The sequence below is a fragment of the Rhopalosiphum maidis genome, chromosome 1 (genome assembly GCF_003676215.2).
Source record: "Rhopalosiphum maidis isolate BTI-1 chromosome 1, ASM367621v3, whole genome shotgun sequence".
In the NCBI taxonomy this organism is placed as follows: domain Eukaryota; kingdom Metazoa; phylum Arthropoda; class Insecta; order Hemiptera; family Aphididae; genus Rhopalosiphum; species Rhopalosiphum maidis.
In genome coordinates, this window is record NC_040877.1 from 60,306,790 (window position 1) to 60,318,507 (window position 11,718).

General features: G+C 25.1%; 2 protein-coding genes across 6 annotated transcripts; one reads left to right on the top strand and one right to left on the bottom strand.

Annotated features, from left to right (window-relative positions):
* Positions 1-52: 52 nt before the first annotated feature.
* LOC113547807 lies at positions 53-4,381 on the bottom strand. Of its 4 annotated transcripts, none has more exons than XM_026948321.1 (8): positions 4,071-4,381; positions 3,610-3,910; positions 2,444-2,681; positions 2,169-2,377; positions 2,025-2,101; positions 1,162-1,291; positions 764-960; positions 53-642 (listed from the first exon to the last, which is right to left on the bottom strand). In XM_026948321.1, the coding sequence occupies exons 1-8, from the start codon at positions 4,118-4,120 to the stop codon at positions 540-542; spliced, it is 1,305 nt and encodes a 434-aa protein (XP_026804122.1). In that variant the 5' UTR covers positions 4,121-4,381; the 3' UTR covers positions 53-539. The 4 variants fall into 4 exon arrangements, with proteins under 4 accessions (XP_026804122.1, XP_026804121.1, XP_026804124.1 ...); XM_026948320.1 differs by having other exon boundaries at positions 55-642; positions 1,162-1,297; positions 4,071-4,380; XM_026948323.1 differs by having other exon boundaries at positions 474-642; positions 808-960; positions 1,162-1,297; positions 4,071-4,380.
* Positions 4,382-4,483: 102 nt separating this feature from the next.
* LOC113547806 (serine/threonine-protein kinase fused-like) lies at positions 4,484-10,346 on the top strand. Of its 2 annotated transcripts, none has more exons than XM_026948319.1 (10): positions 4,484-5,218; positions 5,289-5,390; positions 6,857-7,002; positions 7,079-7,276; positions 7,342-7,758; positions 7,834-7,996; positions 8,684-8,857; positions 8,919-9,177; positions 9,251-9,288; positions 9,366-9,469. In XM_026948319.1, exons 1-9 carry the CDS (start codon positions 5,006-5,008, stop codon positions 9,253-9,255), a joined length of 1,677 nt encoding a protein of 558 aa, XP_026804120.1. In that variant the 5' UTR covers positions 4,484-5,005; the 3' UTR covers positions 9,256-9,288; positions 9,366-9,469. The 2 variants fall into 2 exon arrangements, with proteins under 2 accessions (XP_026804120.1, XP_026804119.1); XM_026948318.1 differs by adding an exon at positions 10,133-10,346 and having other exon boundaries at positions 4,492-5,218; positions 8,919-9,288; positions 9,366-9,556.
* The last annotated feature ends 1,372 nt before the right edge of the window (positions 10,347-11,718 follow it).

The following is an 11,718-nucleotide window of genomic DNA, read 5'->3' on the forward strand; positions in this document are numbered from 1 at the left end:
TCTAAGACTGATTTTTAAAAATCAAACAATTAATTTTTTTTATCCTATTGATTGAAGTTATTATTAAAAACTTAATAAAAAAAATTGAATAAATATTTTAACTTAACTAATAATCCATATGCTTGATATTTGTATATGTATAAACATTTTACAATGCCATATAGGCTAACATTTACCCTAAGGTAATACAGTCATAATTTAAAAAAACCAATTAGTGTACATTTGTCATTACAAACAAAAATATTAATTATTTATGTACTAAATCTTGAGTATCTCAAATCCTCAACTTTTGGATAATCAATAAATAGTTATCTATACTTAAATGGCTAATAAAAAAGTATTACTCCCAAAACATAATTTATTTGAAAATTTTATATTTTATTGTGTTTTGAGTAAGTATTAATCATTTTATTTAAAATGAATATAATTTTATTTTATATTTGCATTTATGTGAAAAGTGAATTATAAATTGTTGATCAAAAAATATGGTACATGAATCTAGTAAAATGTCATACATTAATTTTAGGATAAATAATAATTTATTTATTAAACAATGCAGTATGTACGGCATCTATGTCATAAGTGACATACGCTGATGGTTTATACAAATCAGCACCACGTGTAGGCATTCTACGACTTGTTCTAAAAAAAAATATAATTTAATGTCAATGTTCTCTTTTTCTTTCAAATAATGACCTATAGTGAGACATAAACCCCTTAATGTAACAATAAAATAAATTATTTTTTAATATTAATTATTTACCCAGATACAGATATTGGCCCAGTGTTAGAACCGGCATTCCTCACCATGTCACATTTCATAGGCCTGCCATCTAACTGGCGATTATGATATACATCTACTGCTTGAATAGCATCAGCTCGACGATTATAAATCACTTCAGCAACACCAGGCCGAATTACTTTAGACTCTAATAAATCCCCTATGTCTGCAAAAAGTTCCTGAATAAAAATATGAATAATCAAATTAATAAAACAAATAATATGTGGATTAATCATACATTTATGTTACAAAAATAGTGAAATAATTAAATAATTAAATACTAATAATTACTAGAAAAAAGTTATTATCGGCTTGTATAAATATTTTGTTTAACATAAATATTAATATATGCTATAATGATTTTAAACATAAATACATACTCTTATATCTTCACACGTCACAGATGGTTCTAAGTTAGAAATAATAATTTTATGGCCAATAGGTCGTGAACGCTTAGCTAAGGCTACTTGATGTGAGTCCAATCTTGAACGTAATGTTTCACTCAACCCTCTATTCCTTAAAAAAGAAATATACATAAAAATAATATTAATAAAATATTAAAATTTACTATGAAGTGATAATGTTATCATTTAAAAACCAATACAATTGTAAGTCAAAGTTACGTTTAAAATTTTTAATAACTAATAAGTTTCCTAAAATAAAATGTTTTAAATCTTATAAAAAAAAAACTTTGTATATAATATTTTCTTTACTTCCTGATATTTTAATGAAAAAAATTAATTTTTCAAGAGTGATTTGATTACCTCATGATTATTGTATTTTGGGTAGCAAATCAAATTATTTTTTTCATTTTCTCAAGTTTTTAATTAACCCGTTATTAATATCGCTATGAGCATTTTGCTCACACAATTGCCATTTTAAGAACCATTGGCTTAAATATTATTAAATTTTGACAATATTATATATATGCTTCCTTGAGTTATTAACGAAAATGATTAAGGAAAAATATTAAAAGTTATAAATAAACTTACTAAGTTATCAAACTCCAATGTAACAATACCGTATAGTTAGCATTGTACTCGCCCGTCACTAATCACCTTACCATATATTTAATAATTATGCTGTTTTTATTTTCGGTTTATTATAGTTATTTCGAATAATTCCAAAATATTGAAAAATATATTCCTCTTATTTTATTAAATTTCTATTTGAGAATCATTTATTTTTATTTTTAAATAAATTTTAGTTAAATTATTTATTATATTATATTAATTTATCGTACCTTGAATTTCTATCTGATAAATCATCTTGATATCCATCATGATTAAACATTGCATTTCCGACATTTCGTCTCATCACCTACATTAAATTTAAAAATGCATTAACTTACATTTTAAATTTAAGTTTAATATATTTTTTTATTTACTGGTGTAGGAGAGTATCTATTTGTATCTTCCCATTCCATTGAATCCTCATAATCCATTGCCATAGGTCTATTATATGGTTTATCATTAACTCTCATTGGTCTTGTAGGACGCTCTGGTGGCCGTCTTGTAGACTGTGTGTTTGGTATCGGGCGTCTTGGTATTCTCATATCCCGTCTTACTGGTCTAATATCTTCAATTGGTCTGTCACCTTACAATAATTAAATACATACTCATTAGCAAAGAACGAAATAATATTAAACTATAAAAATATTACTTCTAAATGTATTAAGCTCTGAATTGAAAGTGTTACTACTACGTCTTTTTTCTACACCATCAAAACGTCCTTTATTTACAGAAGGCAGTCTGTCAGGTCTTCTGTCTCTAAAACTAGAATGATGTGAAGATGCTCTTTCATCCAAAATGGACTTGACAGTAAGAATACCATGACTATCAATTTTGACACGGCCTAAGTTATTGGAATGGCTTCTTGAGGTACCCATATTTTGTATTGGCTAATATGAAAAAAATCAATAAAAACGTTAATATTTCCAATAAAATATAGAATTAGTCACATAAAATTAAGCTTTTTTCCATTTTATCCAACTTAAAAGCAAAAATACAATGTTTTGAGTATGACTTATCAGTATGCAAGTTTTCACTAAATTATAAGTGTACTATTTTTAATTAGTCATAATAAAATTGAATTAGTCTGCTTTAAGTAGTTTTGCTTTTTTGGTGTACGGCTGGCCATAGAATGACTTATGTACAGTTATATATACATAATTTAAATAGAATAATATGTCATTTTTGTATTAAAAAGTCAATGTTTGATTATAATCATTTTGATAGCTAATATTAATTCAATCCTTTACTTAAAACCAAGCATAATCCAAGATGAAGAGTTATACATCAATCTAAACAGACCAACAAAATTCAAATTTAAAGTCCAAATAAACTATCATAGTATCATGGGTAATTCAAAAATACCAGATAAGTTCTCCATGAGATATCATTAACATTATTTTAAAAAACACACACACTTTCTAAATTTAAAAAGATGGCAATTATTCAAGTAGTCTGCAAATCCACTAACAATGAAATACATAAAAACTTACTGATAAAATAAATTTAACTAGGAATACATTAACAAATAAAACAAAATATAAATGAGTATAAAAGAAATAAGTAAGCCTAGTAATAACAAAAATTAAAAAAAAAAAATAAGTGATGGCAATAACTTCTACAAATAAATAATCATAATTATAATTATAATTATTATAAGATGTTATAAATGTTAACACAAATAATTATGATTGTTATTGAGTACTGTATAAATAATGATACTGATTAATTATTATAGTCTAAACTATTCAATAGCAGCTTATTTTGTATTTTAAAACTTTTTTCAATAGTAAATATTGGTTATTACCAGTTACTTACATTATATGATGTTGAATTTAAACGACGTTCCTGGATCTTTTCACGAGCATCTTTTTGTTTTGTTAACTTTTGTCTAGCATCTACTAACACTGTTGGTTTTTCTAAAGCTTTTTGTAACAGCCTAACACGAGCATCAACTACATTCATTGCTACTCTAGTATTATTTTTTGACATATTATTGTGATGTTTGCCATTCGCGGACTGTTTTTGAATGGCTCTTAAACGTTTTATCTTGGTAGCTTTGTTGGCTGCTGCTACACGTAAACGATTACGAGGACCAGATTGCTGAACTTTAAAACGTCTGGAATACAATTATAAAAATATATTTCCAATTCGGAATTTTTTTTTTTATATAGGTACCTATTATGTATATTTCTTTTAACAATCAATCATCAAATATTATAAACTGATGAGTTCACTTACAACACAAGAAATATTTTACATAAATAAATTTAATTTACCCTCCACGGTCTTGACCGTTTTGTGGTCTCTTTCCTTTAATGAACTTCATAATGTTATCTCTGCGTTGTTGAAATTGAATACTACTGTCCTGCTGTTTTATAACACTGAATTAAGACTCCACAAATCTACAATTATAGACCATGTGGACAAATGAAAGACGATAATGCTTGCGGGAGCCGGGTTCGCGTAAAAATAAAGAACTGTATTTCTATTTCTATAAAATCAGATCAGAAACAAAAATACCAATTTAGGAAAACGAACATTTGCTAAAATGGTAAATGGTTGTTAGTTGTTACTTGTTATATTTTGATAGACCCAAATTAATAAATTGCATAAACAAGACGAATGTTGAGCAGTGCGGCCAACAAAACTTAAAATTATTTTACTTGCTCATTAACACATGTTGACAATAAAGGACAAAGTACTTTAAAGGCTATACTTAAGGTTACTTAATAAAATGTATTGTTCTCTTGGATCGGTGCATACATTTTGCGAGTTGGATTGGTATTCGGTACAACATTTTTCATTTTATAATATTAGTTTTGAAAATCCGATTAAAACTTAATAAATGTTTTATGCTCTTAATGCTCAACCTGAACATCGTAAACATCAAAAACAAAACAAAGTATAAACCGTCAATGATAATTTAATGATAATGTGATAAATGATATTGGGTAATGAGTATATTTTCATCTTCATAACAAATACTAATTTTAAATATAAGATTTTTATTTTGAATTGTCCATTTTTATTATTGATTATTATGTTTATGATGGCCATAATTAATTGAACATTCATTTCAAAATGTATAAGGTCACAAGTAATAAAATGGAGTGGGTCTCCGATACTTTTTACAGTGGTTTTCTAAAGTAAAAACCTACAATATTAAACCTAATGATTTATGATTGAATTAAAATCTTGATTGTCAATCAATATGAACGGTAATTTTTGGCGACAAGAGTCTTCTATTTGTACAGCAGATGAAATACAATATCCAATGATGGTAGCCGACGAGCGACTCGCTTATTGGGCTCACTGTCATAACTATCAATTAAGGGATAAGATAGGCGAAGGTTCATTTGGAAAAGTTTTCAAAGCCTTGAATACAAAAACAAACACAATAGTTGCCTTCAAATTTATTTTTAAGGTATAGTTACATTAGTTGTTTGTTCATTTCTTTGTTTTTAATACTTGTTAAAATTTATCCTTTGACTTAGCTTGACAAATTAAAAACATTACAACAAGAAGTTGAAATTCAACAGAAATTACACCATCCAAACATTGTCAAAATGATAGAGTCATTTGGAAATGAAAATGGGGTGAGTTATTAGTTTTATTTGTTTACTTAACTTTACCAATGATGCTCGGACGGAACACCAAATATTACAACTGTATGAAACGTGTTCTCGAAGTAGTGGGTGTAAATTGCTGTTGTCACGGGAAAATGTATAAAGACTAAAGAGTGATTCTTTTATCATTAAACACCCATTATTTCATCAAGTATTGACTTTTTTTATTTTTTTTTTTTTTCAAAATATTCTGTTTCATGCTTTTTTCAAACTGTATGAAATTTTTATTTTTTTTACCCTTTTATTTAATAATGAAACCACTATCAGCTTTTGATTTTAAAATGTACTAAATTATTAATGTTATTTTTGTTATGAATTTTAATGTTCAAATTATTATTTTTCATTTAACCATTATTAGTGAGTTTAGGCTTCTCAAAGTTGGGCGGTTTTTGGTTTTTATAATACTTTTTGTTTCATATTTTATACTTAATAAACTCGTTATCGACTATCAACGCAGTGATAAACTTTGTTGTTTGTACCTCTAGTTATCAACGCCTCACAGCCGTAATAACATATAGCATATTTTTTTGGTAATTATTATTTTTAAAATGTATATAATTTGTTTCTTTGAATTTCTTTTAACAATTATAATTAAAACTTTATAAATTCCGTTATTTTTAATAATTGCAATTATTTCACGTGCCATTGACATTTAATCAACGTGCCATAGGTTCGCCATCCCTGGCCTATAGGATAAACCACCCAACTTTAAGGACCTATAACTCACTAACGGTTAAATGAAAAATAACAATTTTAATGTTAAAATTCATAAAAGATTGCCCTACTATTTTATGATATTTTAAATATAGGTTACCATTTAAAAATCAAAAGTTGATAATGATTTCACTATGAAATATAAGTGTGAAAAAAATAAAAATGTTATATAGTTTTAAAAAAGTACAAAACTAAAATTTTTGAAAAAATTCAACACTTTTTTAATGACAAAAGAATGAACCTGTATTTAAACTATAGTAATTAATGTGTATTATAATACATTATTTACTGATTTTTTTAAAATTATTTAATCACTAAGACACTAAGCTACCCCACAATAATCATTTAAAAATATATTTTTAAATAGGTATATTTTTTTATACATAATTTTCAATCACAGCTTAAAATGTATGTATTATTTTTAAGATTGAGTGGGTAGGTATACTTTTGTTAACTGTATGTGCTCCTAAAATTTCTCTGTATGCCACTGTTCTTCTAAAAAAAACAAACAAGTGATAGCATAAATAACTAACAATATATCTTGCCTTCAGCTGACACAATAGTGTTGGTTTAAGATGAAACTTTTATTGATCTCGCGTCAACATAACACACTGTACTTTAAAAATTTCAATAGCTGGAGTAAGCCCTCTATCACCTATTAAATATCTAACCTGTTTAAATATTGGTTTAATATTTTGATTTTTTTTTTTTTTTTATAATAGATTGCTTTGGTCATGGAGTTTGTGCCTAGATCACTTAAAGAAATCATAGAAACTGAAGGTATATTGAGTGAAGAAAGAACACAGGGAATTATATGTCATCTCGTATCCGCTTTACACTATTTACACAAGAAAAATATTTTACACAGGTATCTAAATTATTAACAGTTTTTTTTTAACACAATATTCTTTACTAAATAAATAAATAATACCTTTAATATTTAGGGATTTAAAACCACCAAATATTTTATTAGACAACAATGATGTTGCAAAATTATGTGATTTTGGTTTAGCCAGGTTTATGTTAACTGGTACTCAAGTATTAACTCAAGCATCACTTAAAGGAACCCCTCTTTATATGGCTCCTGAAGTGATAAATTCTCCTGTTATACCTCCAATATACAATCATAATGCAGATTTATGGTATACATCAATGATTTATTATAAATAAAATACTATTCATGTATTTATATCAATTATTAATTTAGGTCATTGGGATGTATAGCATATCATTTACTTTGTGGAAAACCACCATTTGATACAAAGTGTTTGATGCATTTAGTTCAAATGATGAAAGATCAACCAATAATTTGGCCAAATACTGTGTCAGCAGTTTGTCAGAACTTTTTAGAACAACTGTTACAAAAAAATCCATTACAAAGGTTAACATGGCCTGGTTTATTAGAACATGAATTTTTAAAAAATAAAGTACACATAATGGATATTAATCAAAATGAGGAAATAGATGTTTCAACAGAATTTGATGATATTGTGTCACCCTTAAACTCAATGAAAATAAATGAAGAAGAAGAAGAAGAAGAAGAGGAAGAAGAGGAAGAAGGAGAAGAAGATAAAGAACACTCAGATTCTTCTACTAGTCATGATTTTACATCTATAGAAGAAACGTATTAATTTTTAATTTATAGATATAGAAGAAGAATATTTTAAAGTTTTAGGATTAAAAATACTGATTTTTATAGAACTGAAGAGGATTTGCGTTCAAGTCAATCTGGTTGGTGTTCTGAAACTTGTCAAGAGTTAGATGTGGCTTGTGATAAAACTAACTCAACAACCAATAATACAAAATCTAATGATTTTATGAGTGAAGAATGGATAGTATTTTTGCGGCAAAGTGCTTCTGAAGTAAAATTTTAATTATTGTTTTATATCTATTCTACATAAATATAAATGAAAGTTACTTTTTGAAATTATTTCCTTAAAACCTAACAATAAATTCAAATGGGGTTGTTATGATTGGATGGTTTCATAAATTCAACTTCTGCCCAAGAAAAATAAAAATAAGCTTATGATGATTTTAAGGGGCTGATGAAGGACTTAACTTATTTCATTTAATATGTAAATATTTTATGGTAATTATTTTTAGTAAATTTTATAATAATTTTAAAGTATAACGGGTATAAAATGTAAATATGCTTTGGTAATAAAAATATGAGAATAACTTTTTTTTGCCATAGTACTAAATTTTCCCCTTCCTCGTTAAAGTTCTATCAAAATAACTACTACATATGTCTGGTTTTTACAGCAACATTTTAAAATTGTTTTCTATGCAACCACTCACTTGGCAGTGTTTACATTTGTTCATTTTTCATACATCTGATTCGTGAAAAATTATACAAAATCATAAATTCTAGTTTAATTAAATTACTATAAATTGTTAGGTTAATACCATTAATTTTATTTAGTTTGTGAAGAAAAGACTTATATAATTTTATTTAATATTTTAAAATTTTAAATAATATATTGTATGCATTTTATTTTGTAATTTGTGTTAATATAACATAGTTAATACAATGTAATTATATTTTTAAGGTTGTTTCTGGAAATATAACATCTATGACTCAAAAAAGTTTTATTCTAGTAGTATTGTCTCCTTTAAAAAGTGGTGCCATATCTTCAAAATTATTACACTATGTTGTTACTGTTCTGGCAATACCTTTTGTTACTCCAAATATTCAACAAACTGAGAAAGACTTAATAACTCAAGTATTTATAATCATTATATTTTATTTATTTTTGTATTATTAATATTTTGTGTTTGTTATAGATTTATATTGAAACTAAAGTCATACCATGTTTAATGCAAGCATTTTCTAATGCTTTCAAATCTCCTGCTCGTAATTGTGTATCACCTGTACCACCAGACATTATCGGCATTCAAGAATTAGACAGTTTAGGATCAGTGCTTCTATTAGTAGAAGGATTATGCTTAGATAAACCTATTGAATGTCTTAAGCAATTTACTGAAAGCATCTATTTTTTGAAAATTTTACCATTATTACAAAAATGTTTGTCATTGAGTCACGGTAATACACATTTGGTTACTAATACACTTGCCGTATTAATATTAACTTTATTATATTTGCCATCCAATATTAGTTTAGTGCAAGATATAGTTATTGGAAAACATTTGGAAGGTACAATAATCGTTTTTATGTATTTATCTAAGTATATTATTATATTTTAATATAATATCTTAACAATTGCTTTTCAGGTAGGATTTCAAATGTTGAGCTACATAAATTGCTTAGAAATAATGAAGAACCGTCCATAAGAGAAAGAACATGTGTTCTTTTATTACATATGACTAGACTAAATCCTAATTGTCTTTCAGAAATTTGGCACCAAACCCTTACCAATGATATTGAATTTTTAAAAAATGATCCATGCCCTAATGTTGTTCAGGTACATAAAAATTAAAATTATTATTTAATTATAATTATTTTAAAATGTATCTTAATAACTTTTTTTAATTAAAAATAATAAATTATAATATGTGTACTTCATCAAAATTATTAATAAATTATTGAAAGCAAAGTTCCTTTATAATTTACTAAAGAAAATGTAATTAACTAAAAACAAATTAATATCAAATAGGTTTTCCGTGGGGTTAAGATGTGATTTTATATTTTATAATCTGAAACAATTTTATGTTTAATTTTAAAATTGAATACATACTATACTATATGTATGTAATTCATCAATCTTTTCTATACACTTAAATATTCAAATTAATAAGTAATAATAGAAATAAATTTAATTATAAATATAAAAAAGTTAAATTTTATTTATATTATATTTTTATAGTACTTTATAACATTTTTGTTTTATTTTAATATATGTATAATAATCTACTAAGAATAATTTTATTTAAAATATTATAGTTGCAAATGCAATAGTAATTAATGTTTATTTTAATTTCTCATGTATACATTAGCTCTATTTATTAAGTGTTTTAAACCAAGTTTATTATTGTTTTAGGCTGCTATTTATACATCTGAACTATTGAAAAAAACACAATTCTACCAAGTGGAAACAGAACCATGAGAGTATATAATCATAATTAAATCAATAAATTGTTGTTGTTTTTATTTTTTTATGAATTTTAAGACTAAGTATTATGAAATATTATTATATATTGTATATGAAATGAAAAGTTAAATTTAAATAAGGATTGAACTTTAATAATAGTGATAAATAATAAGTAGCAATAATTGTTACTTAAATATAAATACTTTTTTAATGTTATTTTTTATGACGAAAATACAATATGCTAAATAGTCATAGTAATTAAATCATCTATTTTATTATACTCGTAACAAGATGATGTAAATTATATAATAATAGTATAACAACAATATAGTTTTGTTAACCAAAAATAACAGATATATGAAACAAACACTTATTATAGATAAGATAAACTGTTTTTCAATATTATACAAACATACTCGAATGAAATTATGAGACAGGAGTATAAAATAATATTTATACAGTTTTGAAAGACAAGTGTTTGTTCTAAAAGAAATATTACTGGGATCTAAATTGAATATTCTACAACTTTTCATAATAATTTCCCCACTTAACACATTTTCAAGTACATGCAAATCATAATTTATTTCGTTTCATAATTTATTGATTATAAAAATTGTATGTTTCTTATTAAATGGTTTATTCTTTTATGGTAACTCGTCAACTTCACAACAAACACAATTATTTATAAACATAATCATTCTTTTACTAATAGATACAACTATGTACTGTCTTTACATTAGATCTACCTAAGTATATTTAATACTTATCTAATTAATCAGTCCATACTCCTTATACTTTTTTATATCTTAATAATATAATGTTAAATTTGACAAATATTAGTTACTTTTTGTTTTCCTTGAATTTAATAGTATTTTGGTTTTTTTTTATTACCCCTTTTCACACTTTCTAATTTTTACTTGTTTATCATTTAATCACACCCTATAATATATCCAATCAGTGATTATGTTCCTTACCATCTGTATTATACACTACCATAAGTATATTTCAGATTATGTACCATTTTATTTGGTTTATTATTTTTTTTAATTTTAGATTTGTGCAAATTATTGATGTATGCTGATAAGACAAACTTAAAATAATCTTGTATAAATCCAGGGTACCTACGTTGTATTATCTTGACCGTTTTATTCACGGTATACCTATTGGCTATTGGATTAACATTATGTAATAATTTTATTGCTTTTCAATCTTACAACAACGCTTATAAATTAATGAGCTTATTACAAGTACCTATATTTTTCGAGAGAATACGTCACTTATTGATCTGACCATTATATTGTTATCTTCTAAAGTGTTCCAGCTTAGACTGCAAACACTTCAAATTAAATATTTAAATGGTAGTTTACAATTTTAAAGCAAGAAATTCGATTATTTTATAATTTATAGATAGTGATACATAGTAATATGTACATAAAAAAGTATAATAAAAATTATCTGGTTGTTATGAAAAGAATAATAGATTAGGGATTTTAAGTTAACTATTTTGCGAAAAACAACGAACAATGATAATATTT